At 44.5% G+C, this 23,348-nt stretch overlaps 2 protein-coding genes across 4 annotated transcripts; both read right to left on the bottom strand.

Annotated features, from left to right (window-relative positions):
- LOC117998012 (zinc finger protein 28 homolog) lies at positions 1 to 2,639 on the bottom strand. The gene is made up of 4 exons (XM_034986533.1): positions 2,622 to 2,639; positions 1,590 to 2,303; positions 1,301 to 1,508; positions 1 to 119 (listed from the first exon to the last, which is right to left on the bottom strand). The coding sequence occupies exons 1-4, from the start codon at positions 2,637 to 2,639 to the stop codon at positions 1 to 3; spliced, it is 1,059 nt and encodes a 352-aa protein (XP_034842424.1).
- A 9-nt stretch (positions 2,640 to 2,648) lies between these two features.
- LOC117997888 (zinc finger protein 28 homolog) lies at positions 2,649 to 22,632 on the bottom strand. Of its 3 annotated transcripts, XM_034986426.1 has the most exons (7): positions 22,541 to 22,632; positions 13,416 to 13,542; positions 13,135 to 13,230; positions 11,343 to 11,503; positions 10,601 to 10,715; positions 9,959 to 10,054; positions 7,718 to 7,925 (listed from the first exon to the last, which is right to left on the bottom strand). In XM_034986426.1, the coding sequence occupies exons 1-7, from the start codon at positions 22,547 to 22,549 to the stop codon at positions 7,894 to 7,896; spliced, it is 636 nt and encodes a 211-aa protein (XP_034842317.1). In that variant the 5' UTR covers positions 22,550 to 22,632; the 3' UTR covers positions 7,718 to 7,893. The 3 variants fall into 3 exon arrangements, with proteins under 3 accessions (XP_034842319.1, XP_034842317.1, XP_034842318.1); XM_034986428.1 differs by lacking the exons at positions 7,718 to 7,925; positions 9,959 to 10,054 and adding an exon at positions 2,649 to 2,767 and having other exon boundaries at positions 10,609 to 10,715; XM_034986427.1 differs by lacking the exons at positions 7,718 to 7,925; positions 9,959 to 10,054 and adding an exon at positions 10,095 to 10,178.
- Positions 22,633 to 23,348: the final 716 nt, after the last annotated feature.

Here is a 23,348-nt window from a genome sequence, read left to right as displayed (position 1 = left end):
TTAGTACATTCTTCTCTGTGCCAAAGCAGGGTTGGCAAACTTCTTCCGTAAAAGGACAGAGTAAATGCTTGAGGCTTTGTGGGCCATATTGGCTCTGCTGCGGCTACTCAACTCTGCCGCTGTGGAGTGAAAGCGGCCACAGGAAAATGTGAACAAGCGAGTGTTTGTTTGGCTCTATGCCAATAAAACTTCATTTACAGATGCCGAAATTCAAATTTAATGTAACCTTCATGTTGTCACAAAATATTCTTTTTGCTTGTTCAACCATTTAAAAAAAATTTTAATTTGGATCATGGAAAACCAGTGAGACTTTGGTCCCTGGGTTAGTCTGCTGACACCTACTTTAGAATGGTTTACCTCAAAGTTGACAGTTCCCTAAAAGTTGAAGCGAGTTCATTCATAAACCCAGGTGATTTTAAATAGATCAGATCTTTCCAAATTTTCTAATTCTTGAGTAACATGTCAGTAGTTTTAACTTCGTACATACAAATCTTGCATTTTTTTTGATTATTGCATTTCTTTTGTTCTAAGAGGCCTACTGATCCATGTTCTCTACACACTTCCTAGGACTGTTGTCAGATGTATAGTAAAGCTGAATTCTCTCACCAATAGTCACATCACCTTACATTTATGCAGATGAGATGGAAAGCCACAGTTCTAACTCAACATTATGGAAACAAGTTTTAAACCACCATTGGCAAAAACCTCGCTGACTACCTTGAAACTCCTGTTCCTGATCTAAACTGGTTTCTCCTGGCCTCCTTCTGTGCATCATTTTTATTCAGAGCTGACTGTGGTAACTCTTCAATGTCCTAAAATAATGTTTTACTCAACACTTGGTCTGGACCAGGCACTGTGCTAAGCACATCTTACGTATTAACCGATTTAAAGGATCTCAACACAAGTTTTTACCTAAGAAGTGAATGAATTGTATTTACACTTAAAAAAAAATCAATCTGACTGCAATGTGAAGAACAAACTCATAAAGGACAACAAAACCAACCAACCAGAGGGACCAGTTTTTAAACTAACGGAGCAGTCCAGCTGAAATAACAATGTTGAGACTATGGTGATGGGAGTGAGGACGGACCCCAGAGAAATCTGGGAAGCAGATCCACAGGATTCGATGTGGAAGGTAAAGAGGGGCGTGCTGATGACTCTCCATTATGAATTCTCTGATGAGCAAGGTGTGCGGTCTGCCTGAAGACTTTTCTGCTTTTCTTATAGTTATAGGATCTCTCTCCGGTGTGGACTCTTTTATGTTGATTAAGATGTCCGATTTGGATGAAGGTTTTCCTACATTCTTTGCATTCATATGGTTTCTTTCCAGAATGAATTCTCTGATGGACACTAAGGGACTGACGATGGCTAAAGGCTTTGCCACATGCGCTACACTCATAAGGTTTCTCTCCAGTATGACTTCTGCGGTGACAAATAAGCGAGGACTTTGTCTTGAATGCCTTCCCACATTCAATACATTCATAAGGTCTTTGGCCAGTGTGAAGCCTCTGATGTTGAGTACAGGATGAGTTATCACCAAAGGCCTTCCCACATTCAATACATTTATAGGGTTTCTCTCCAGTGTGAACCCTCTGGTGTTGAATAAGGTGTGTGGTTTGGCTAAAGGCTTTACCACATTCCTTACACTCATATGGTTTCTCTCCTGTATGAGTTTTCTGATGCTGGGCAAGGTGAGCCTTCTGGGTGAATGCTTTACTACAAACCTTACATTCATAGGGCTTCTCTCCAGTATGAATTCTCTGATGAGTAGCCAGCTGTGAACTGATGCTGAAGGATTTACCACATTCCCCACACTCGAAGGGTTTCTCTCCAGTATGGATCCTCAAATGACTAGCAAGGTGTATATTCTGCCTAAAAGCTTTCCCACATTCTTTACATTTAAAAGGCTTTTCTCCAGAATGCACTCTTTGATGTTGAGTGAGTGATGCATGATGGCTGAAGGCTTTTCTGCAAACATCACATTCATATGGTTTTTCTCCAGTATGAATCCTTTGATGTACAGTAAGGGATGAGCCATATCTAAAGGCTTTGTCACATACATCACATTTGTAGGGTTTCTCTCCAGTATGAATTCTCCTATGTTGATTAAGTCCTATGTGATCACTGAAGGCTTTCCCACAATCGATGCAATCAAAGGGTTTCTCCCCAGTATGATAATACCTCCAGTGACGAATAAGGGATGTGTTCTGTATGAAGGCTTTCCCACATTCGATACATTCGTAAGGCTTCTTGCCAGTGTGACATCTTTGATGTCTAGCAAAGGATGAGCCGTCACTGAAGGCCTTTCCACATTCATTACATTTATAGGGTTTCTCCCCAGTATGAATTCTCTGATGAACAGTAAGGGATGAGCTCTGGGTAAAAGTTTTCTTACATTCATTACATTTGAAAAGTTTTTTTCCTGCATAAATTCCTGGATGTTTTATTGCCACTGAATTTTTGGGAAAGTTTTTCTTAACTGAATCACGATTATGAACTCTCTCTTCTGAAACGTCCAAATGAAACCATCTTCCAGATTTATTAAAAGTACGTTCTCTTTCCTTAGAGAGGGTTTTGTTATGAGTGATTGCCTCTTGCCTGAATTGTGTCTCCTGACCTACCAGCTTCCTTTCAAACATACCCTCGGAACCCCAGTTTTCTCTGAAAGTGGAACACTCCAAATTCGTGTTTGAAGTTCTATCTGTTACTTCAGCGAATGAATCTTGCTTTGGAAATAATTCCTGGGTCTCATTTATAGATTGTTGGCCTGAAAGATATCAAGAAAACAAATATTTCCTTTATTGTGTGCTAGGAAAAGGAATTTGCTAAAAGGAAAATTGTGAATGAATTCACTGATTGGTGGAATAAACCCTAATTAAACCACATGAACTATGTAGTTCCAAAACATGTAAACATGCAGTTGACAATGTACGTAAGTAAGCCCCAGCGTGACTTTATACAGGAGCCTACAAGAGGTGAGCAGAAAAGAATTAAATATATGTGGAATCAGTTACGTATTAGGAGAAGGGAACTGGGAAAGTGTTCTGCAATCACACAGCCTAGGAATGCTGACATTCATCGCCTTTAATTTTTCTCCTGTCCTGTCTTGCTTCAATGCCAGCAGTCATAACATCATGAAAGCACCAAAAAGACAAAGTATTCATTAACATTTATCAGGATTATCTGAAAGCTGGTCATTCCCCTACAACCAGAAAATAAGGTTTCTGCTAACCACATCTTAATTTTTTTTTTTTAAGATTTTATTTATTTATTTGAGAGAGAGAATGAGAGACAGAGAGCATGAGAGGGGGGAGGGTCAGAGGGAGAAGCAGACTCCCCGCCGAGCAGGGAGCCCGATGCAGGACTCGATCCCGGGACTCCAGGATCATGACCTGAGCCGAAGGCAGTCGCCCAACCGAGCCACCCAGGCGCCCAACATCTTATTTAATTTCAACAAAACCTACATGACCAACCAATAGCTGAAGCTCAGTAGACACATACAATCCATTTTTACATATACCTGCGTGCTTTCATAGGCCTGACACTTTTCTGGCCATTTATTAATTCCCCCCTTCTCTGGCCATATATTAATGAATAGGACCTTGCAGTTTAATTTCTTAGTTCGAAACAACTTTTTATAAAAATGGTGAGCGCTGCCATTATATTTAATCACATCATATACAGTACTGAACAAGCATATGTCTTATCTCAGACTCTAATGCTTACAGGGAGGACTGTATATGCCTGAAGTCCTTTTGCTAAATAAATCACTTAGCATGCACCAAAAATTTGTGCACATAAAGTTATATCTCAATAAATACATACAGATAAAAGTGGTATTGGGGAGATGATGCAGAAAATCAAATGTTTGGAAAAAGATGATCTTTAAAAAGGGAAAATAGTCTTTTTTAATGAAATCTAAACACTCGGGACGCCTGGGTGGCTCAGTCGGTTAAGCGGCTGCCTTCGGCTCAGGTCATGATCCTAGGGTCCTGGGATTGAGCCCCACATTGGGCTCCCTGCTCAGCGGAGAGCCTGCTTCTCCCTCTCCCTCTGCCTGTCGCTCTGCCTAACTGTGTTCTCTCTCTATCTCTGTTAAATAAACAAATAAAAATCTTTAAAAAAAAAAAGAAATCTAAACACTTAAAGTTTTCCTTCTTAGATCAGTAATAAGACAAGGATGCCTGCTTTTGCAACTTCTACTCAACACTGTACTAGACGTTCTAGCCAAAGCAATTAGAAATAGAAATAAAAGTCATCCTAGTTAGGAAGAAGTAAAACTGTCATTTGAAGATGACATGATCTCACATATAGAAAACCCTAAAGAATCCACAAGAAAAGTATTAGAGCTAATAAATCAATTCATCAAAATTACAAGACACAAGATCCCAACACATAAAAATCAGTTGTAGTTCTATACACTAGGAATGAACAATCTGAAAAGGAAATCATGAAAACAATTCCATGAAGGATAGCATTAAAAGAATAAATTATTTACAAATAAATTTACCCAAGGAGGTACAAGATTATATGCTGAAAACTGCAAAACATTGCTGAATGAAATTAAGAAGATAGTAAAAAATGGAAAAACATGCTGTGTTCGTTCAAAGATAGGAAGAGAGCAAGAAAGAATTAAATAAGCAACAGAAACAAGACCACATCTGTGATGCGGTACAAAGGGAAATGATACCTCTATTAATAAAAAGAAAAAACTATAAGTGAAACAAAAAGGTCAACAAAGTAAATGCTTCTATAAAGATACCACCCAACTTAAACTACTGTATGGTGAGAAGAAACAGCAAACTTACAGGCTACCCAAAAGTGGGAACAAAATGTATCACATTTTTGAGATAGGATTTATACGGAAACAACAGAAAGGAAAGGAAATATGACCCAAAAGAAATGTGGGTGATGAGTATGAAGACACCATTAACAGAATATGAACTCTAAATGTATTTAAACTGCATATTTCTCAACATTACAAGTACTCCAAGAAATACAAATTAAATAAAACATCCATTTTCATCCAAGAGCTGGACAAAAATTAAAAAAATATAAAATACTACTGGTGAAGATGTCTAGAAACAGGCATTCTCAGATATTGTTCACCAGGGGTATAGCACTATATCCATGAAACTTTTTTAAAAAAAATGTATACTTTGATCACGCAAAGAGAGAAGTACAAACTGGACCACAATTTATTATAGGTAATAACTGGAAAAGACCTAAATGTTCAAATGTCCTTAACAGTAAATCAGTAAAGTAAATTTATATTCATTTATCATAATACTAGACAGCCATTAAAACAATGAAGTAGAGGGGCGCCTGGGTGGCTCAGTTGTTAAGCGTCTGCCTTCGGCTCAGGTCATGATCCCAGGGTCCTGGGATTGCGCCCTGCATTGGGCTCCCTGCTCAGCGGGGTGCTTGCTTCTCCCTCCTCCCTCTGCCTATTGCTCCCCCTGCTTGGGCTCGCTCTCTCTTTCTTTCTGTGTCAAACAAATAAATAAAATCTTTTAAAAAATATCCAACAATAGCATGGATACAAGACACACATCTAAAATATTACAGGGGACACCTCCCTCTGCCCCTCCTCCCCATTTGTTTTCTCTCTCAGATAAATAAAGTCTTTTTTTTTTTTTAAAGATTTTATTTATTTGAGAGAGAGAGAGAATGAGAGAGAGAGAACACCTGAGAGGGGACAGGGTCAGAGGACGAAGCAGACTCCCTGCCGAGCAGGGAGCCCGATGCGGGACTCGATCCCGGGACTCCAGGATCATGACCTGAGCCGAAGGCAGTCGCTCAACCAACTGAGCCACCCAGGCGCCCTCAAATAAATAAAATCTTAAAAAGAATACACAGGGATATCATTATTTAGCAAAAAAAAAAAAAAAAAAAATTCTGAGATGGCTAATATAAAAATGCTTGATATAATGATGAACTGGTATCTTTATCCTTGTTATTCTGAAACAGTTTCTTTATGTAATTTGAGTCAGTATTACAAATTACATACATATTTTATCTTTTTGGTGATGCTTTCTCCCTTGAAATTATTTTTTTCTGATATAAATACAAGATTCACATGTGTTCATGTGTTATTTTTTAATGATTATAAAAGGTGTGCTTTTCAAGACCTGGTTCAAATATTTCTGTAATGTTTTATTTTTTTAAAGATTTTATTTATTTATTTGACAGAGAGAGACACAGCGAGAGAGGGAACACAAGCAGGAGGAGTGGGAGAGGGAGAAGCAGGCTTCCCGCGGAGCAGGGAGCCCGATGTGGGGCTCGAACCCAGGACCCTGGGATCATGACCTGAGCCGAAGGCAGATGCTTAACGACTGAGCCACCTGGGCACCGTTGACATCCCTATATATTTAGAGATGTGTTTAATAAAATTCTATAGGTACATTAATAGTTTAAAACACATATATTATAGGGGCACCTGGGTGGCTCAGTCGTTGAGCGTCTGCCTTCGGCTCAGGTCATGATCCCAGGTGTGTGGGACTTGTATCTGGGTGTCCTTCTATATCTGTGTCTGTCTTGTGGGTGCACGAGTCTTCAGTTGATATACCAGTACCCCCAACTCTTATGTCTATGTCTTGGTGGGTATCTGTGTGTGCATCTGCACAGGACTTTGTGTCCTGTATGTGTGTCTCTGGGTGTGCACGTCTGCCAATACATTTTTGGTAGATCTGGGTATGATGGTGATGTAGGGTCTGCTCCCAAACTGTGTATGTTCGTGGTGTGCCTGAGTGTGCTCTGCCTGCATCTGCCTCTGGGTGCCCCTCACCAACTGCCCAAACTGGACCCAGGTCCCTGGTTCTGCCACAGTCCAGTCACCTCTGACTAAGGGGATCTCTGCAGGCTTCACCAGCAGCGGGGCACTCTAGAACAATGTCCCCTCCGGCATATCTGTGCCCTCAGCTTGTCCCAACTCAGAACTCCTCTCCTCTGGGAGGCCTCTCTGACCAGCCTCTCAGGGGGGCCGGTCACCAAGGCCCTGACCTCAGATCTCCGCAGCCTGCACTTCCACTTTCTCCAATGCACAGGATCCTCACGTGCTCAGAGCTTTGAGTGTGATGTTCCCTCTTCCTAGAACTCTCTGTGTGGGACTAATTTCCATCTGTATTACAGGCGGAAATTTTCCACAGGAAGGGTCGTAATGGAAAGGGAAAGAGGAGCTCAGAGGGATCCTGAGGGCCAGGTCATGGCGTTAGTAGCCGGTCTGGCACTCAGCTCTAAACTCTGGGATTCTCCCGTCCAACATAAACAAGTTCACAGAACACCAACCTCAGTCAAGGCCACTCAGTGACCATGACAGACTGAGACAAAGACGGAACCATCCCATCATCATGTCAGAGCACAGACAAAACCAAGAACTCTGTGCAAACAATGGAAATGACCAGGTATCAGCCCTCTCCTGGGTGACCCAAGTGATAGCTAAGTCATCTCCCAGCTGCTGCTGGAGTGACACTCCCATCCCCTGCCTTGTAGAATAAACATGTGAGAACTTTGTGATGATGAATAATCACAATAACAGCTTGTATGTATTTAGCACTAGGCCCTGTGTTAAGTATTTATCATCTCATTTCCCATGACGTAGGTTGTACTATTTTCCCATTTTAGTCATTAAATTTGGGAGGAAGGGGGGCAGTGATGACTTTCCTTTTTTAAGATTTTATTTATTTGACAGAGAGAGAGAAAGAGCACAAGCAGGTGGAGCAGCAGAGGGAGAGGGAGAAGCTGGCTCTCCACCAAGCGCTGAGGGAGCCACCCAGGTGCCCTGGTCGTGATTCAAGAGAGTTCCAGTTCTCAAGCTGAAGCTGGGGCCCCGCCCCCGGGGCTTACACGTCCGAAGGTGTAGGTTGGGTCAGAGAACTTTGATTTTCAGTAAGTTCACAGGTGATGATGATACTGCCTGTCAGGGGCTTAAATTTGGGAATCAACGAATTAGAGGAACATTTAAGGATACTACAGAAAGGCCCCACCAGCGAGGCATATTCACTATTCAATTTAAATGTCAGTCCCCGCGGCGCCCGGGTGGCTCAGTCGTTGGGCGCGTCAGCCTTTGGCTGGGGTCGTGATCCCGGGGTCTTGGTATCGAGCCCCACCCACACCGGGCTCCCTGCTCAGCGGGAAGCCTGCTTCCCCCTCTCCCACTCCCCCTGCTTGTGTTCCCTCTCTCCCTGTGTCTCTCTCTGTCAAATAAATAAAATCTTTAAAAATAAATAAATAAATAATAAAAATAAAACAATGAAGTAGAGCCACATATCTCACCTTTCTAAGGACAAAAATGGAAGGAGAATTCATAAAAGAAGTAATATACGAGACTACATAAAAATGTTAAACTTTTACATACCACAATTTTAAAAAGGTCTAATTAAACAGAAACTCTTATTACCATATGTGAAAAAGTGTGAAACCAAACATCAAAGAATTAGTATGTTGATATGAAAAAAATCACTGGAACTGTTAAGAAAGCTTTTAAGACATGAATAGAGAAATGAATATAAATGAGGTACATTTAACAAAAGAATAAAGAGAATAAACAAATGTAGAAACAGTATTCAATCTCTTCCACAATAAAAAAAATAACTTTCGGGTATAATCTTTCAACAAATAGTAAGCAAATATTTTCATCAAAATACCCAGTGCTGGGAGGATGCTATTAATCCCATGCGTCAAGTTATCTAATCATTGCCAGAGTTGCTGAAAGCAAACAAAACTTTCAGTCCCTAACAGATGTCTGTATCCAGGGATGCCGCAATCCCAAAAAGGTATAGTTTTCACTTACATAAAGATACCTGTTGCAAGTATATTTTTAATACCAAAAATGTGAAGTAACCTAATTGAGCAATAGGATATATGACACAGAATGCATGTGAAAAACATCTTTATGTGTGACGGAATACACACTATAATTCCAACTACGTGAAAAATACGTGTTTTTCACAACTTGAAGAAGTCTATGCTTGCTCCATTAACATACTGTGATTATAGGTCATGGTTTTACATTCTGCTTCCAAACAGGTGATAGGATTACATATTCTATAAACCATTATTTATTTTTTTTAAAGATTTTATTTTTATTTATTTATTTGAGACAGAGAGAATGAGAGAGAGAGAGAGCATGAGAGGGAAGAGGGCAGAGGGAGAAGCAGACCCCCTGCTGAGCAGGGAGCCCGATGCGGGACTCGATCCCGGGACTCCAGGATCATGACCTGAGCCGAAGGCAGTCACTTAACCAACTGAGCCACCCAGGCGCCCTAAACCATTATTTTCTAAAGAAATTTCTTCTTTCCCTTATGTATCAAAAGATGAAGAGAACCCCCCCCAAAAAAGAAGAGACCCTCCACTTATATCTTCTTGCAATCCAACTTCTGCCCACCCTGTCTGACTCAAACAAGGAAGCTGGGAAATCAATCCTCTCCTTTACCTCTGCAATGCCCTACTGGAAATTTTGCAAACTCTACTTCATCCGGTTCATCCATAAACATGTTTCATCCTTTCCACTGGAGTGACCATTTACAATTACAACGTATGTGTAAATTCTCTTTCTCCAAGTACCTGCCAAAGCCAAGCACAAGGGCTCTCTCAAATAACTTTCAATTCGTGGTTCTTACAGGAATAGATGCGTAATGAAATGAGTGGGCCATGTGATCATGAAAAAACAGCTCAACAGTACATCAGGGTCAGGACAGGGCATGTAGGGAACTGAACAGACGTAAGTGGCCAAGAGCAGGAAGAACATCACAGGGAATGAGCAATCACTCAAGAGAAGGGAGCAGAGGAGGAGGAAAGAGAGTAACTTTGACAGCCCAGACCTCCATTTTCTCTCTAGACCCGGAGGGCTTGGGAAAGTCCTGTGCATCTTCTCCCGAACATGAGTGAGGACTCGGCTTCTGGAGAAAGCTCTGCCCTCACCTGCGGCAGCGCTTCCCCCCAGGTTTGTCGCACTCACCTGAGAACAGGCCCCTTGTCAGCTCTCTTTCCACCACCCAGGGCTCCTTCCCTTGCTCCAGCAGAGAGACCAAATCTGGCTTAGAAACACAGGGTCCTGCATATGGGCAGATATGGGGTTCTGTCACACACCTGACATTCTTAAATCGAGAACCAGTTCCTTGGTTTTGATAGAAAAATGTTTTATTACAGGAAGAAGCAGAAAGAAAAGTGAGCAGTATCTGAAAGACACAGAAGACGATGCTTTAAGCATAATGAAGATACCAACTTTCAACTCTACAAATGTCAAATTCTCATCTGAGGAATCACGACAGACATTTAGCCCAACACTTCAGAAGACCCCTCCCTGACCTCCACAATTCAAAACTGACGAATGGGGGCCCCTGGGTGGCTCAGCAGGCTAAGCGTCTGACTTCGGCTCAGGTTATGATCCCAGGGTCCTGGGATCGAGTCCCGCATCGGGCTCCCGCTCGGTGGGGAGTCTGCTTCTCCCTCTACCGCTGCCCCCTCCCCCGCTCATGCTCTCTCGTTCTCTTTCTCTCTCAAATAAATAAATAAACAATCTTAAAACAAAACAAAACCTGAGGAATGAAAGTGGCGGTTCCTGGAGACAGGTTCAGATTTAGGAGAGGGACATCCTTACCTACTGACCCCAGGTCACCACGGCTCTCCCATATCACATTCTTACAGAAACTCTTCTGAGCTGGGTCCAGCTGCTGGGAGAAGTCTACAGCCATATTCGTGATGGTCACCAAGCCCTGAAATGGTACAAACACACTCTTTGATCAAACATGCCCACAAACCTGCAAAGGCTCTGGGGAGGTGTGTGAAAGAGACAACCTGTGCAAGAATTCTCACTTAAGTTCTGAGTGATCCAGGTCACATAATGACTGGGCCTAGTCATATTGTATATGTTTGGGGAAAAAAAAAAAAAGAGAAAAATCGGAGAATCTGCTTCTGCCATGGAGAATCTGTAATTTTGCAGGAGAAAACAAACTTACACACAGTAGGAATTTCCTAATGCTGACTGAAGGTTTCCCCACCTTCAACATGCACGACTCAACAAGTCTGCAGGGTTTCCCTCTCATATGTAATCTTTCATGAGAGGGGCGGGTTGAAATCCTGCTCAAAGTCTTCTCACGTCATCACATGTTGAATGTTTCTGATTAAGAGACTTGTTTGTGATTCATTACAACTGAATTGTTCCCCTCTTCTACTGTGCAAGAAGAATGCGTGCTCTTCCTTCCGGCGGGATACTCCGTCTACAGGAGGCACCGTACTCAAACAGAAACTTCTCCCAAACTCCCTATGGTCAGGGTCTCTCCTCTCAAGAAGGGCTTCTTTTGGAAGGATACCGTGACTTGACTAGAATTTAGCTCACTTACCGGCTGCCTCTCAAACAGAGCACCGTAATCCCAGTTTTCCCCTAATATGGAGCATTCCAGACTGTAGTTTGTGAGTCTCTCCATTATCACTGCCTGGGGTAACTTTTCTTTAGAGATGTCCCTCTTTGCAGGTAACTCAGTCTCCGGCACAGTCTTCAAATCTGAAAGATATTAAAAAAGTTTTCTCCATTATGTATTAATATGAAGAGAACTTCCAAAATGTAACCAGAGGAATTAAAATCCCCCAAAAAACCATAGCATATCGAAAGCTTTTTTATACGACTAGCCAACCCTACATTCCCATATTTGTGTAGCTTTCATCCTAAAGGATACAGTATGAGCTTTCTCACTTAAATCTAAGATGACATGTAGCTAATATAAACAAAGAGGGGGGAGAGGCTAAAGAAGAAAATTGCTATATGTTCCTTATTTCAACATTATTAAGTAAAACTCACTTTGACTCTTTCTCCATTCTTCCAGCTAAAACTTCTTTTCTCTCTCTCTTTTTTTTAAACAATGCTTCTTTTATTACAATGCTAACTAACGAAAGTTCAAATCCCGGCCTTAAAAGTGCAAGTCTTCAGAATCAACTACAATTTTGGCAAGAAATGAAGGACTGACAGAAGGAAAAAGCTATTTCATTTTATAAAACTCATTCAGAGCACGTGATTTAATATTTTAAATGGAAAAGTTTCACAGTTCTCCTGTACCCTATGACAACCCATGAGAGCTGTCAGAAGTTCTGTGAGCGGCCTGTCCTGTTCTGTCAATATAAAGTCTTCCCTTAAAGTATGATTTCAACAGAGGTTTTATGAGATTCTCAATTCTTTAGAAATTGCTGACATTTCCTCTTGCAGTAACCTCCAAGAGAAGTCTATAATTCTGATCCCTTGTCTTGATTGATTTGTTGTTCCAGAAATAATGTTGTACTTGAAATCACTGTATTCCCAAATGATAGAAATATCATCACAATATCTGTAAGATCTGTCTGTCAAATCAGAACCCGCATTCTCTTCTTCTGAGAGCCAGTCACCCCACTGTCCGGTCGTCTGCACTGCGAGGCCCACCTGCACCCAAATCAATGACAGCCCCGCCCAGACCCAGCTCCTGGCCTGCTGGTCTCTTTCTTGTAATTCTCACATGTCTGCTAAAGGCTCTACTCTCATTCTTGTTTCTCTGGCTTGAAACTGGGAGTGATTTTTCTTCTTCCTCTTTGGTCCCTATTTATACTCACCATACATAGGATAACAGTTTCTACTTGACTTAAGTTATGTACAGATATGTCCTATTTCCCCGGTGACACGGTTAATTCTTCAATAGCTTACACTCATCCACCAATCTGTATCTGATGGCCTTACTCAAAACTGACAATAAAAGTCAGTGAAAGAAGTCTATACATGAAACAGTCACTTGATCAAAGAGAAATAAGATAATAAAAGCATCATCAGCATCGGCCAAGGACTTTTTAAAGAAGAGACAGGATTATGTAAGCTTGAATGACAAAGGGTCTGAGAAGGAGCTAGGAAAAAACAGGATCCAGAGAGGAAAGAAGTAATGTTCAGAGGGAGGAAAGAAGTAATGTTCAGAGGGAGGAAAGAAGTAATGTTCAGAGGGAGGAAAGCAAAGGTGGAGAGATTAGGGAGGATGAACACCTGGGGAGCCCATGCTCAAGAGGCCTCAATTCCCCTCCAGGCCTGGAGGCTTGGGAAGAGCCTGCTTATGATCCTACACGGCTGAGGTCCTGAGCTGTGACCCGCAGGGCCTTCCCCCCAGCAAGGCCTCCCATGCTCACCTGGGCACCGGCCTCTTGTCAACTTTCTCTTCACCATCCAGGGCTCTTTCCTCTGTTCCAATGAGGAGATCATATCAGGCTTAGAAACGCAAAGTCCTAAATACACAAGAAGAAACAGGAGGTGGTCACACTGTGGGTCTGTGCAAACTTGACATGCAGGCCCCGTGGCTTGATGATAAGAGTGGCAGTGCAGGGCCTGGTGCTGAAGGAGTAAAGGGCTCTGAGTGACAGCAGCAGGCAGAGGAGAGGTGGGAGAATTGGGGGCGGGGGGGCACCCTTACCCAGCGAAACCAGGTTCCTGTAGTTCTCCAACATCACACTCCTGTACAGATTCCTCTGAGCAGAGTTCAGCCACTCCCACTCCTCTTGGGAGAAATCTACGGCCACATCCCCAAATGTCACCAAGCTCTGAAAGGACAAAACCACATTCTTGCTCAGTCAGTGCTCATGGCCCCCTAGACTGGGGGGTTGTTACGGACTGAACTGTGTCCCCCAAATTCATACACTGAAGTCTAACACCCAGTACCTCAGAATGTGATTAATTTTGGTGACAGGACCTTAAAAGAGGTGATTAAAAGTTAAATGAAGTCCCGTGGTCAGGCTCTAATCCAATCTGACTGGTGTCAGAGACATGAAGGATGCCAGTGCACAGGGGGAAGAACGTGTGGGGACACAGTGACTGGGTGGTCATCTGCAAGCCAGAGAGAAGCCTCCGGGGAAGCCAACCCTGCCAGCACTGTGATCTCCGACTTCCAGCCTCCAGAGCAGACTGGGAGGAGAACGGTCTGTTCTCGAAGCCCCAAGTCTGCGGTATGTTGATACGGCAGCCCGAGCAGACTCATGTAGGGGTCTAAGGATTACCTTCTCCTCATTTTGGGTGAGAGACTATGCATACAAGGAATAATATCCAGAGAAAAGAGAAAAACACAGAGATGGCCCCTGCCCTTGGAGAACTGGCAATTTTGTGCAGCTCTATACACAAGAAAAATATCTGACACCAATTCCGAACATAAATAATGGAGGCTCAACTGTTCCATGCACAAGAGGTACCAGAGCATTTTTCAACACGAGGACACACGAGTGGCCTGGATCAGCGCAAGAATGAGGAAATCAACCCAAAGATGAACCTCAAAAGGCCCAGAAGACTAAACCTCAAAGTCGGTTCTAAGGATTTCTGTTTCACTTTCAGTGTTCATTAGATGTTGAGCATTCATGTTAACAACAACAACAAAAAACAAAATTGTCTTTTCTTTTTCCTGAAATAAAGGTGAGTATTTAATAAGAATGAAAAATACGGGCGCCTGGGTGGCTCAGTCGTTAAGCATCTGTCTGCCGTCGGCTCAGGTCATGATCCCAGGGTCCTGGGATCGAGCCCCGCATCGGGCTCCCTGCTCCACGGGAAGCCTGCTTCTCCCTCTCCCACTCCCCCTGCTTGTGTTCCTGCTCTCGCTGTCTCTGTCTCTGTCAAATAAATAAATAAAATCTTTAAAAAAAAAGAATGAAAAATACTACAAAATGCCCTTCAGAATCAAGGTGCCGTCCCAGAGAAGCTGGGAGTGTTGAGGAGGTACCACGAACACAGGTGGGACAGTGAGCCTACTGCTCGTCTCACCCACTGCTGGCGGATTTTTATGATTTCAGTGTATAATTGATACATTCCAATGTATTTGAAACATTTATTTAATTCACACTCTGACCCCGGGAATCCCACCAGTGGCTGCCCTCTAGATTTAAATGACCAGCAGCCTTGGGATTTTAAAAGTATATACTGAAATCAGTGAGCAGGAAAGTCCGACTACCCACAGAGCCTGAATGCAGACTGCAGCACATGCCAGCCCTGTGATCTCAGCTAGTTACTTAACCTCTCTGTCTCGGCTCCCCAACAGTAAATAGAAAAATCAACAAAACCTCACAGATCGTGGACCAAACAACGCAGAACCTGCACAGGACTCAGAATGCGCAAGGCACCACGAACGTGCTAAATGGATGTCAGCTACCATGCTGCTGACCAGCACCTGAACTCCCCTGTTTATAGCTTCCCTTAGTTCTACCGGAAACAAAAGTCCCTTTGAGGTTCGGTGTCTGTTGAATCATATGCTATCATGTGCTCTCTAACCTGCAACAATTCTGAAGGTATTTTTAACCAAACTGTGTAAAGACAAAAGGGTTTTGTAAATGATATCTTGATTTGTGTGAAGACAGGAAACTGTTGACACATAAATCTCCTAAATGGGAGACTGAAGGACCCCACGCCATGGAAAACACCTGCTAATACTTGCAGGAAACAGCCAAGAACTGTTTAGTGTGAGCCTTGAGCAAAAGACATGCTCATATGCCTACCTGAGCAAGCTAGTCTAAAACAATGCTGGTCAGCTCTCACTGATGTTGTCAAGTCGGAGCATCGGGCCACGAAAGCAGAGGAACTGCTGTGCGGGCTGAGTAAGTAGCAAGAGCGCTCGTTTTGCTGGGAAGGCTCAGCTCTAGTTCCCTAGGTTGCTCATATCCACCTGCACCAACAGTTAAATGCCTTCCAATTCTAAAAACTGTGCAAGACTCTGGAATCTTCAAGTAGACTGAAACTCAAACATTTCAATGCAGATGCTGAGTGAAATAAGCCAGACACAGAAAAACAAATATTGCATGATCTCACTTACATGCGAAAGCTAAAATAGTCACACTTAGAGAAGCAGAGAGTAGAATGGCGGCTGCCAGGGGCTGGGGTAGGAAGAAATGTGGAGGTGATGGTCAAAGGGAACAAAGTTTCAGTTACGCAGGATGAATACATTTGGGAGATGTAGAGCATCATGCCCATAGCTAACAATACGATATTATGTCTTTAAAAGTTGTTAAGAGGGTAGATCTTATGTTAAGTGTTCTTGCTACCAAAAATAATAATAACAACAACAACAACAACAACAACAATAATGGTAGGAGGAAAATTTAGAAGGTGATGAATAAGTTTATGGCTTTGATGGTGGTGATGGTTTCACCAGTATATACTTATCCTCAAAATCATTGAGTGGTACACATTAAAAACGTGCAGGTTCCTACATGTCCATCATACCTCAATGAAGTGGCTTAAAAACAAACAAAAAAACCACAACCATTTCTTTTGTTTTAAACATTTATTTATTTAAGTAATCTCTATACCCAATGTGGGGCCTGAACTCAAGACCCCGAGATCAAGAGTCGTATGTTCTTCTGATTGAGCCAGTCAGATGCCCCCCCAAAAACCCATTTCAGTGCAAATATTTTCAACTAGTTCAAAGGTATTGGTGTTCAGACACATGCTACTTCTATGCTTTTACTCTGACCTGATCTAAAAGCCGGTTTTTCACAGATGCCAGCCTTACAGTTCTATCTATATGCTCCTTGCCTGGCAAGTCTTGCACTTATTTTTTTCAGATATTCAAAATCTTTTCAGATAGTCTTTTTTTTTTTTTTTTTTTTTACCGAGAGAGAGGGGGAGAGAGGGAGCAAAAGGAGGGGGAGTGGGAGAGAGAGAAGCAGGCTCCCCGCAGAGCAGGGAGCCCGATGCGGGACTCGATCCCAGGACTCCGGGATCATGACCTGAGCCGAAGGCAGGCGCTTAACCGACTGGGCCACTCAGGCGCCCCTCAGATAGTCTTTACTAAATGAAACATTATATAAAATATAGTACATATACTGTATACAAAATACCTTTTTAAAATCTATAATATCTTTTTTTTTTAAGATTTTGTTTATTTATTTGACAGAGAGGGAGAGAGAGAGAGAGAAGAGCAGGGGGGGAGGGAGAAGCACGCTTCCCGCAGAGCAGGGAGCACGATGCGGGACTCGATCCCAGGACCCTGGGACCATGACCTGAGCCGAAGGCAGACGCCCAACCGACTGAGCCACCCAGGTGCCCCAAAATCTATAATATCTTTATAGCATCTTTACAATAACTTTATAAGTGTTGGTGCAAGAGAAAATGATGTCCAATTTTCTTGTATTTGTAAGAAAAACTGGAATTTGGCGCCCCTACTGCACAGAAGAGTAGAAGTTCTAATATTTTCTTATACTTGGCAACTGGGATCTTTTGGGGTCTGATTTATTTTTCTTAATAAGAAATGTCCCCTTCTCTACCTCTCTACTTCTACGTACCAGAGGGACCTAGCATTAACAGTGTATGTGTAACCTTCCAAATAAGACATTTTCTCAGTTTACACAGACTGCCCTTTATATAGAGAGAATCAATGACTTCTGGGGGCGCCCGGGTGGCTCAGTCAGTTAAGTGTCTGCCTTCGGCTCAGGTCATGACTCCAGGGTCCTGGAACCAAACCCCACATCGGGGTCCCTGCTGAGTGGGGAGCCTGCTTCTCCCTCTGCTCCTCCCGGGGGGCCCCCTGCACCCCCCCACTCATGTGCACTCTCTCTCAAATAAACAAATGAAATCTTTAAAAAAAAGAAATACAACTGCTTAAAAAAAAAAGAACCAATGACTTCTGTTAGTGCTATGGTCTGAATGTTTGTGTCCCCCCAAAATCCATACACTGGAATCCTAACGCCTGTGTGATGGCATTTGGAGGTGGGGCCTTTTGGGAGGCCCTTTGGTCATGAGGGTGAATCCTCTTTAACAGTCTTAGTGTCCTTATAAAAGAGACCCCCTCCCCCCCAGAGCTCCTTAGTTCCTTCCTCCATATGAGGACACGGAGAGAGGGCGCCAGCTACGGAAGAGGAAGCGGTCCGCATCAGCCACCACACACAATCTGCCAACACCATCATCTTGGTTCTTCCCAGCCTCCAGAACTGTGAGAAATAAATGTCTGTTGTGCATGAGCCGCGCAGTCCGTGGTGGTCTATGATAGGAGCCCAGACAGACTGAGAGAGCTGGCAAACTTCTTCCGCTGTAAACAGTAGCAATTATTGCTCACAGCACTTACGATATTCCAGACACAATTCTATATACTTACATATAAGCTGATTCAAGCCCCACAACCCAGAGAGCTGGTACCAGCACTCTTCCCATTTTATAGATGAGGAAACGGAGAGCTGTGACTTGCCTAAGATCACACAGTCAACTGCAGAGCCAGGATTCTGAACCCAGTGGTCTGGCTCCACAGTCCACACCCTTAACCTCTACATCAGGGCCCAGCAAAGTCTTTCTGTAAAGGGCCAGAGGGCAAGTATTTTAGGCTTTGGAGGCCAGACAGCCTCTGTCACAACGACTCAACCCTGCTCTTGCAGCATGAAAGCTGCCACAGTCCACAGCTACACCACGTGTGTGCCAGGCTCCAGGGAGATTTCATCTATGGGCAACAAAATGTAAACTTATGTAATTTTCACAGGTTGTAACATTTTCATTTTTTTTCAATCACCGAGAAATGTAAATACCATTTCTAGCTCATGAGCTATACAAAAAGAGGTGGCAGGGGTGCCTGGGTGGCTCAGTTGGTTAAGCGACTGCCTTCGGCTCGGGTCATGATCCTGGAGTCCCGGGATCGAGTCCCGCGTCGGGCTCCCTGCTCGGCGGGGAGTCTGCTTCTCCCTCTGACCCTCTTCCCTCTCGTGCTCTCTGTCTCTCATTCTCTCTCTCACAAGTAGATAAAATCTTAAAAAAAAAAAAAATAAAAAAAAAAAACAAAAAGAGGTGGCAGGCCAGATTAGGCCACTTTGCCAACTCCTGTCCAACACCATGTATTGTTGAGTTACTGTGCATCACCTAAGGGGCTGGTCCGCAAATTTCTAAATGACAATGGCACGAGGATGCTGACAGCTAACACTTACTGAGATCTCACTATGTGCCAGGCACCTTTACGTTTTTCTAGGCGCTTTACGTGCATTCACTTAATTAATCCTTAAAAGAACCACATTAAGCCAGTACCATCATCATCCGCATTTTTACAAATGAAGAAAATGTGGTCATTTACGTTGCCTTGAGGTCACACAGCAATTAAATGCTAACGCTGGCATCGGAACCCAGGCAGCCTGGCTTCTTTGTCCACACCTGTGACCATGGCGCTAGCATGCCCCTATTAAAAGCTTCCACTCTGGGGGCGCCTGGGTGGCTCAGTTGTTAAGCGTCTGCCTTCGTCTCAGGTCATGATTCCAGGTCCTGGGATCGAGCCCCGTATCGGGCTCCCTGCTCCGCGGGAAGCCTGCTTCTCCCTCTCCCACTCCCCCTGCTTGTGTTCCCTCTCTCGCTGTGTCTCTCTCTGTCAAATAAATAAATAAAATCTTTAAAAAAAAAAAAAAAAAGCTTCCACTCTGAAAACAGCCATGATGCTTGCTATCCACTCACCCTGATGATGCAACAAGATCCACTAGGCAACCTGGCTTTCAGAGAGAAAAAATGATCAACCTGCTTCATTCAAGGGTACTCAAAACACTCTCAACTGTGCACGTCCTATTCTTATTCCCATTGTTAGTGTGGACATGTGCAGGTTTCCAAAAGGGTTTCAAAATGTCACCCTACACCAGAGAGAAAACATAATGGTACACCCAACGTAAGAATGTGATCCGATGGTCTCACTCTTAGTCTTAGTAAAGATAGAAAGAGATTGAAAACAAACGGAAAACAAAAGCAATTCTATCCTCACACAAAAATACTTTGTATTAATACTCCACAGGAAAAAATGAATGAAAGCCTTTTATAAGGAAAAAAAATGCATTAAAGAGGGGGTTTTTTTGGTTCAATTCAATTCAGCTAATTTTTTTTTTTTAAAGATTTTATTTATTTATTTGACAGAGAGAGACACAGCGAGAGAGGGAACACAAGCAGGGGGAGAGGGAGAAGCAGGCTCCCCGCAGGGCAGAGAGCCCAATGCGGGACTCGATCCCAGGACCCTGGGATCATGACCTGAGGCGAAGGCAGTCGCTTAACCAACTGAGCCACCCAGGCGCCCCAATTCAGCTAATTTTTAAGGCACGTGAATGAAAAATTGGTAATTTTTTCTTTTTGGTGAAGTCTACTTTTTACACCATAAATTCTAGCTTTTGAGACTCTATTGCTGTTCCATCTAAATACAACTTTTATTATTTATTTATTTATTTATTTATTTATTTATTTATTTATTTATTTATTTATTTATTTGTTAGAGAGAGAGAGAGAGAGGCAGGTAGAGGAAGAAGCAGGCTCCCCGCTGAGCAAGGAACCTGATGTGGGGCTCGATCCCAGGGACCCAGGGATCATGACCTGAACCGAAGGCAGACGCTTAACTGACTGAGCCACCCAGGCGTCCCTAAATACAACTTTTAAAGTATTCTGATTTCACGTCAGTTTAACTTTAAGCCACAAAGTAAGAGAAACTTCTAGGAATGTATTCATAGGAAATAATCAGGGATAAAGCACATTTCCAGGTAGAAAAGTGATTATCATAATATTATATGAAATAGCAAAACACTGGCCACAAGAGAAGCTTACACATTCCTCTACCAAGTATTTTCTGAATGAGGCTTTGGGGGTGAAAGTGTCCAAAATCCCTGCCTGTGTCAAGTGTACTTGGAGCAGAAAACCAGGTATATTAAGTAAATACACAGTATGTTGAAATGTGCTAAGAGTTTAAAAAAGGAATAAAGCAGAGAAGAAGATGTGAGGAATTTGGGTGGGAGTCTTCGAAATTATAGATAGAAGGATCGGGAAAATGAGAAGGCAATTCTTGAGGAAGCAAACTGAGTGATGGAGGAGGATGGAAAATGTCAGAGGTCCAAAGGACCAGTTCAGGAAGGGCCCTGTCAGCACACGAAGGACGTGGCCTTCATTCCCGGAAGCCATTGGAGGGTTCTGAGCAGAGAGGAACACGGCAGTTAGGACAGACCCCGCCTGGCTGCAGCCCTGGGATGCGACTGCAGGGAGCATATGTAGCAGCAGGAAGTCACAGAAACAGAGTTGAGGGGCCAACAGGAAGATAATAAGCACCAAGGCAGCGACGGAGGCAGTGGGCATAATGATAACCGTCAGGTTGCAAGTACAATATGAAAACAGCACTGACAGGATTTGCAATGAGGCAAACACGGGCGGAAGGGAAAGAGAGGAGACAAGAATGACGCAGAGGTTTCTGGCCTGACATCTGACAGCACGAAACTGCCACGGTCTGAGACAGAGACAACTGTGGGAGCTGCCAGTTTCGGGGGGGGAACCTCAGATTTCAGATGTGAATGTATTAGGTCTGAATTACCTATTCGACATTCAAGAGGAGGAATCAAGTCGGATGCACAGGCCTGGAGCTCAGAGGAGAGGTCTGAGCTGGAAAGGCGAATTTGGGAGAAGCCTGCCCGTGGCTAGTTCCTACAGGTGAGAACAGGCATTGTTCCTCAGGAGAACGTGTCCAGACAGACAACAAAAGAGAGCCAAGAACACCATCCTGAGGCACGCTGACAGTTGTAGGTCCGGGAGAGGAGGAGGAACCAGCAGTGAAAACTGAGAAGTCAGGAAGGTGGTAGGAAAGCTAGATGAGTGCTACAAGCCAAGGGGGAAAAAAGGGTCCCACGGGAGAGCAAGGGATGAGCTACTTCAAGGGTCGGCAGCCCCCTTTTTGTAAACAGTTTTATTGGAACACGACCCTGCCATTCATTTACATACTGTCCGAGGCTGCTTTAGTTCTAGAAGGCAGAGGGGCGCAGCTGCAGCGGAGCCCTTAGGGCCCGCAAAGTCTAAAACATTTACCACCTAGCCCTTTACGGTGAAAGTCTGCCAACCCCTGAGCTACTTCAAATGCCAATGATAGTCAAAAAAGACTGAGGACTGGACAGTGCGTCTGGTAATGTGGCGATCGCTGGTAACTTGCTTACAAGTAGCGTGGGTGGGACAACTGGCACCCGGTTCGTATATTTATGAGCTGGCTGTCATATTTATGAGACGCAGAGGTCAGAAACAAAACTGTTTGTCAGCATTTTAAGAAGCCATCCAATCAAGTGAGAAAAAGACAGCCTCTCACATGGCACCAGGGCTGCCAAACATCCCCTCTCTCTTCAAAACATGGCTCCATAATCACCTCCTTGGGAAAGACGCCCTGCCCTTCCCGCACAGGCAGCTAGAAGCTCAGGCTACGAGCTCCCTGAGAGCAGGGACTGGGGCTTAGCCATCTGCTTCTCCAGGGACTGGCACCAAGTGGATACCAAACCAACCAGGTACAGCACCAGCAACTGCCGTGCTTGCCCCAAGGAGGACCTTTGGGCCCCATCAGCGTCCCTCTGAGAAAAGTGACACAGCGAGGGGCTGCATCACTTCGCCAGTGAAGAACGAACACTGAATGAGATGAAGAGGAAGCAGGCAGGGAGGCCCGGGGCTACCTGTGTAGCCCATCACTCACCAGAATGTGAGGAAATGGGAACCAGCTCCCAGGACAGGTCTCTTAAACTGAAAACTTTTAAAAGAAAATACACATTACTAAGTCCTGGAAAGCAAGACTGCATCTCAGAGAGGCGAGTGGAAATGCCAACTCACCTGAGACATGGCTTTCAGTTCGGTTCTTGTCCCTGCGGCCTCCGGCTTACGCCGCCTCTCCTGGAGAAGGGCAATGCCCCTGGAAGGAAGAGCTGCGGGGAAGAGAAAGGAGTCGCTGGAGACCAAATCTACACGATGCTCCCAATCACCAGGCTGGAAACGGCCCCTTCCTGCTGACTCTTAAACTACAGCCATTAAATCAGAAAGGGCGTCAACAGGCGGCACGAACGGATGGATGGGACCAATTTTGAAGGCGCTGATCTGTACACGACGGTCACTCTACCTAGGGAGGGGTTTCCCCTCTCTGGGAGCATGAATTAGGATGGTGTGGGGTCAGGCTGACCCTGGCAAGTCGCGGTCCCTCCCTGCACGGCTGCTCGATGCTCGGGCTCAGAGGGAACTTCCAAACCTCCGGATTCCTGCGATCTACCAGCCTCGGAGCCTAGGGACAACCAGTCACCAGCACAGGAGCCCGAGAGGCCCTCCGCCCCCGGATCTCTGAAGGGGCGAATTCGGCCCCGTCCACCAGGCCCGACCACCTGTCACCCTCACCTCGGTTCTCCGGCCCCGTGGTCACCGCTCCTCGCTGACCCCTGGATGGAGGGCCATTCCTCGCGCGCGGCCTTCCCCGGGCAGGGCGGGCGAAGGCGGCCGGGGTCCCCGCAGTCCGGCCCCGGCCCGCCCCGGGCTTTGTGCGGGGAGCGCCTCGCCGCGGCGGGGACCCCCGCCCGCGGGCCCCCGCGCCCCTGCCCGCGCCCGCCGCCCCCTGCATGTCCGCGCGGCGCGCGCGCTCGCGGCCCCCACCCAC

Source organism: Mirounga leonina, unplaced genomic scaffold (genome assembly GCF_011800145.1).
Source record: "Mirounga leonina isolate KUSES-001 unplaced genomic scaffold, KU_Mleo_1.0 Mir_376, whole genome shotgun sequence".
NCBI lineage: Eukaryota > Metazoa > Chordata > Mammalia > Carnivora > Phocidae > Mirounga > Mirounga leonina.
This window is presented reverse-complemented; position numbering and strand designations above follow the sequence as displayed.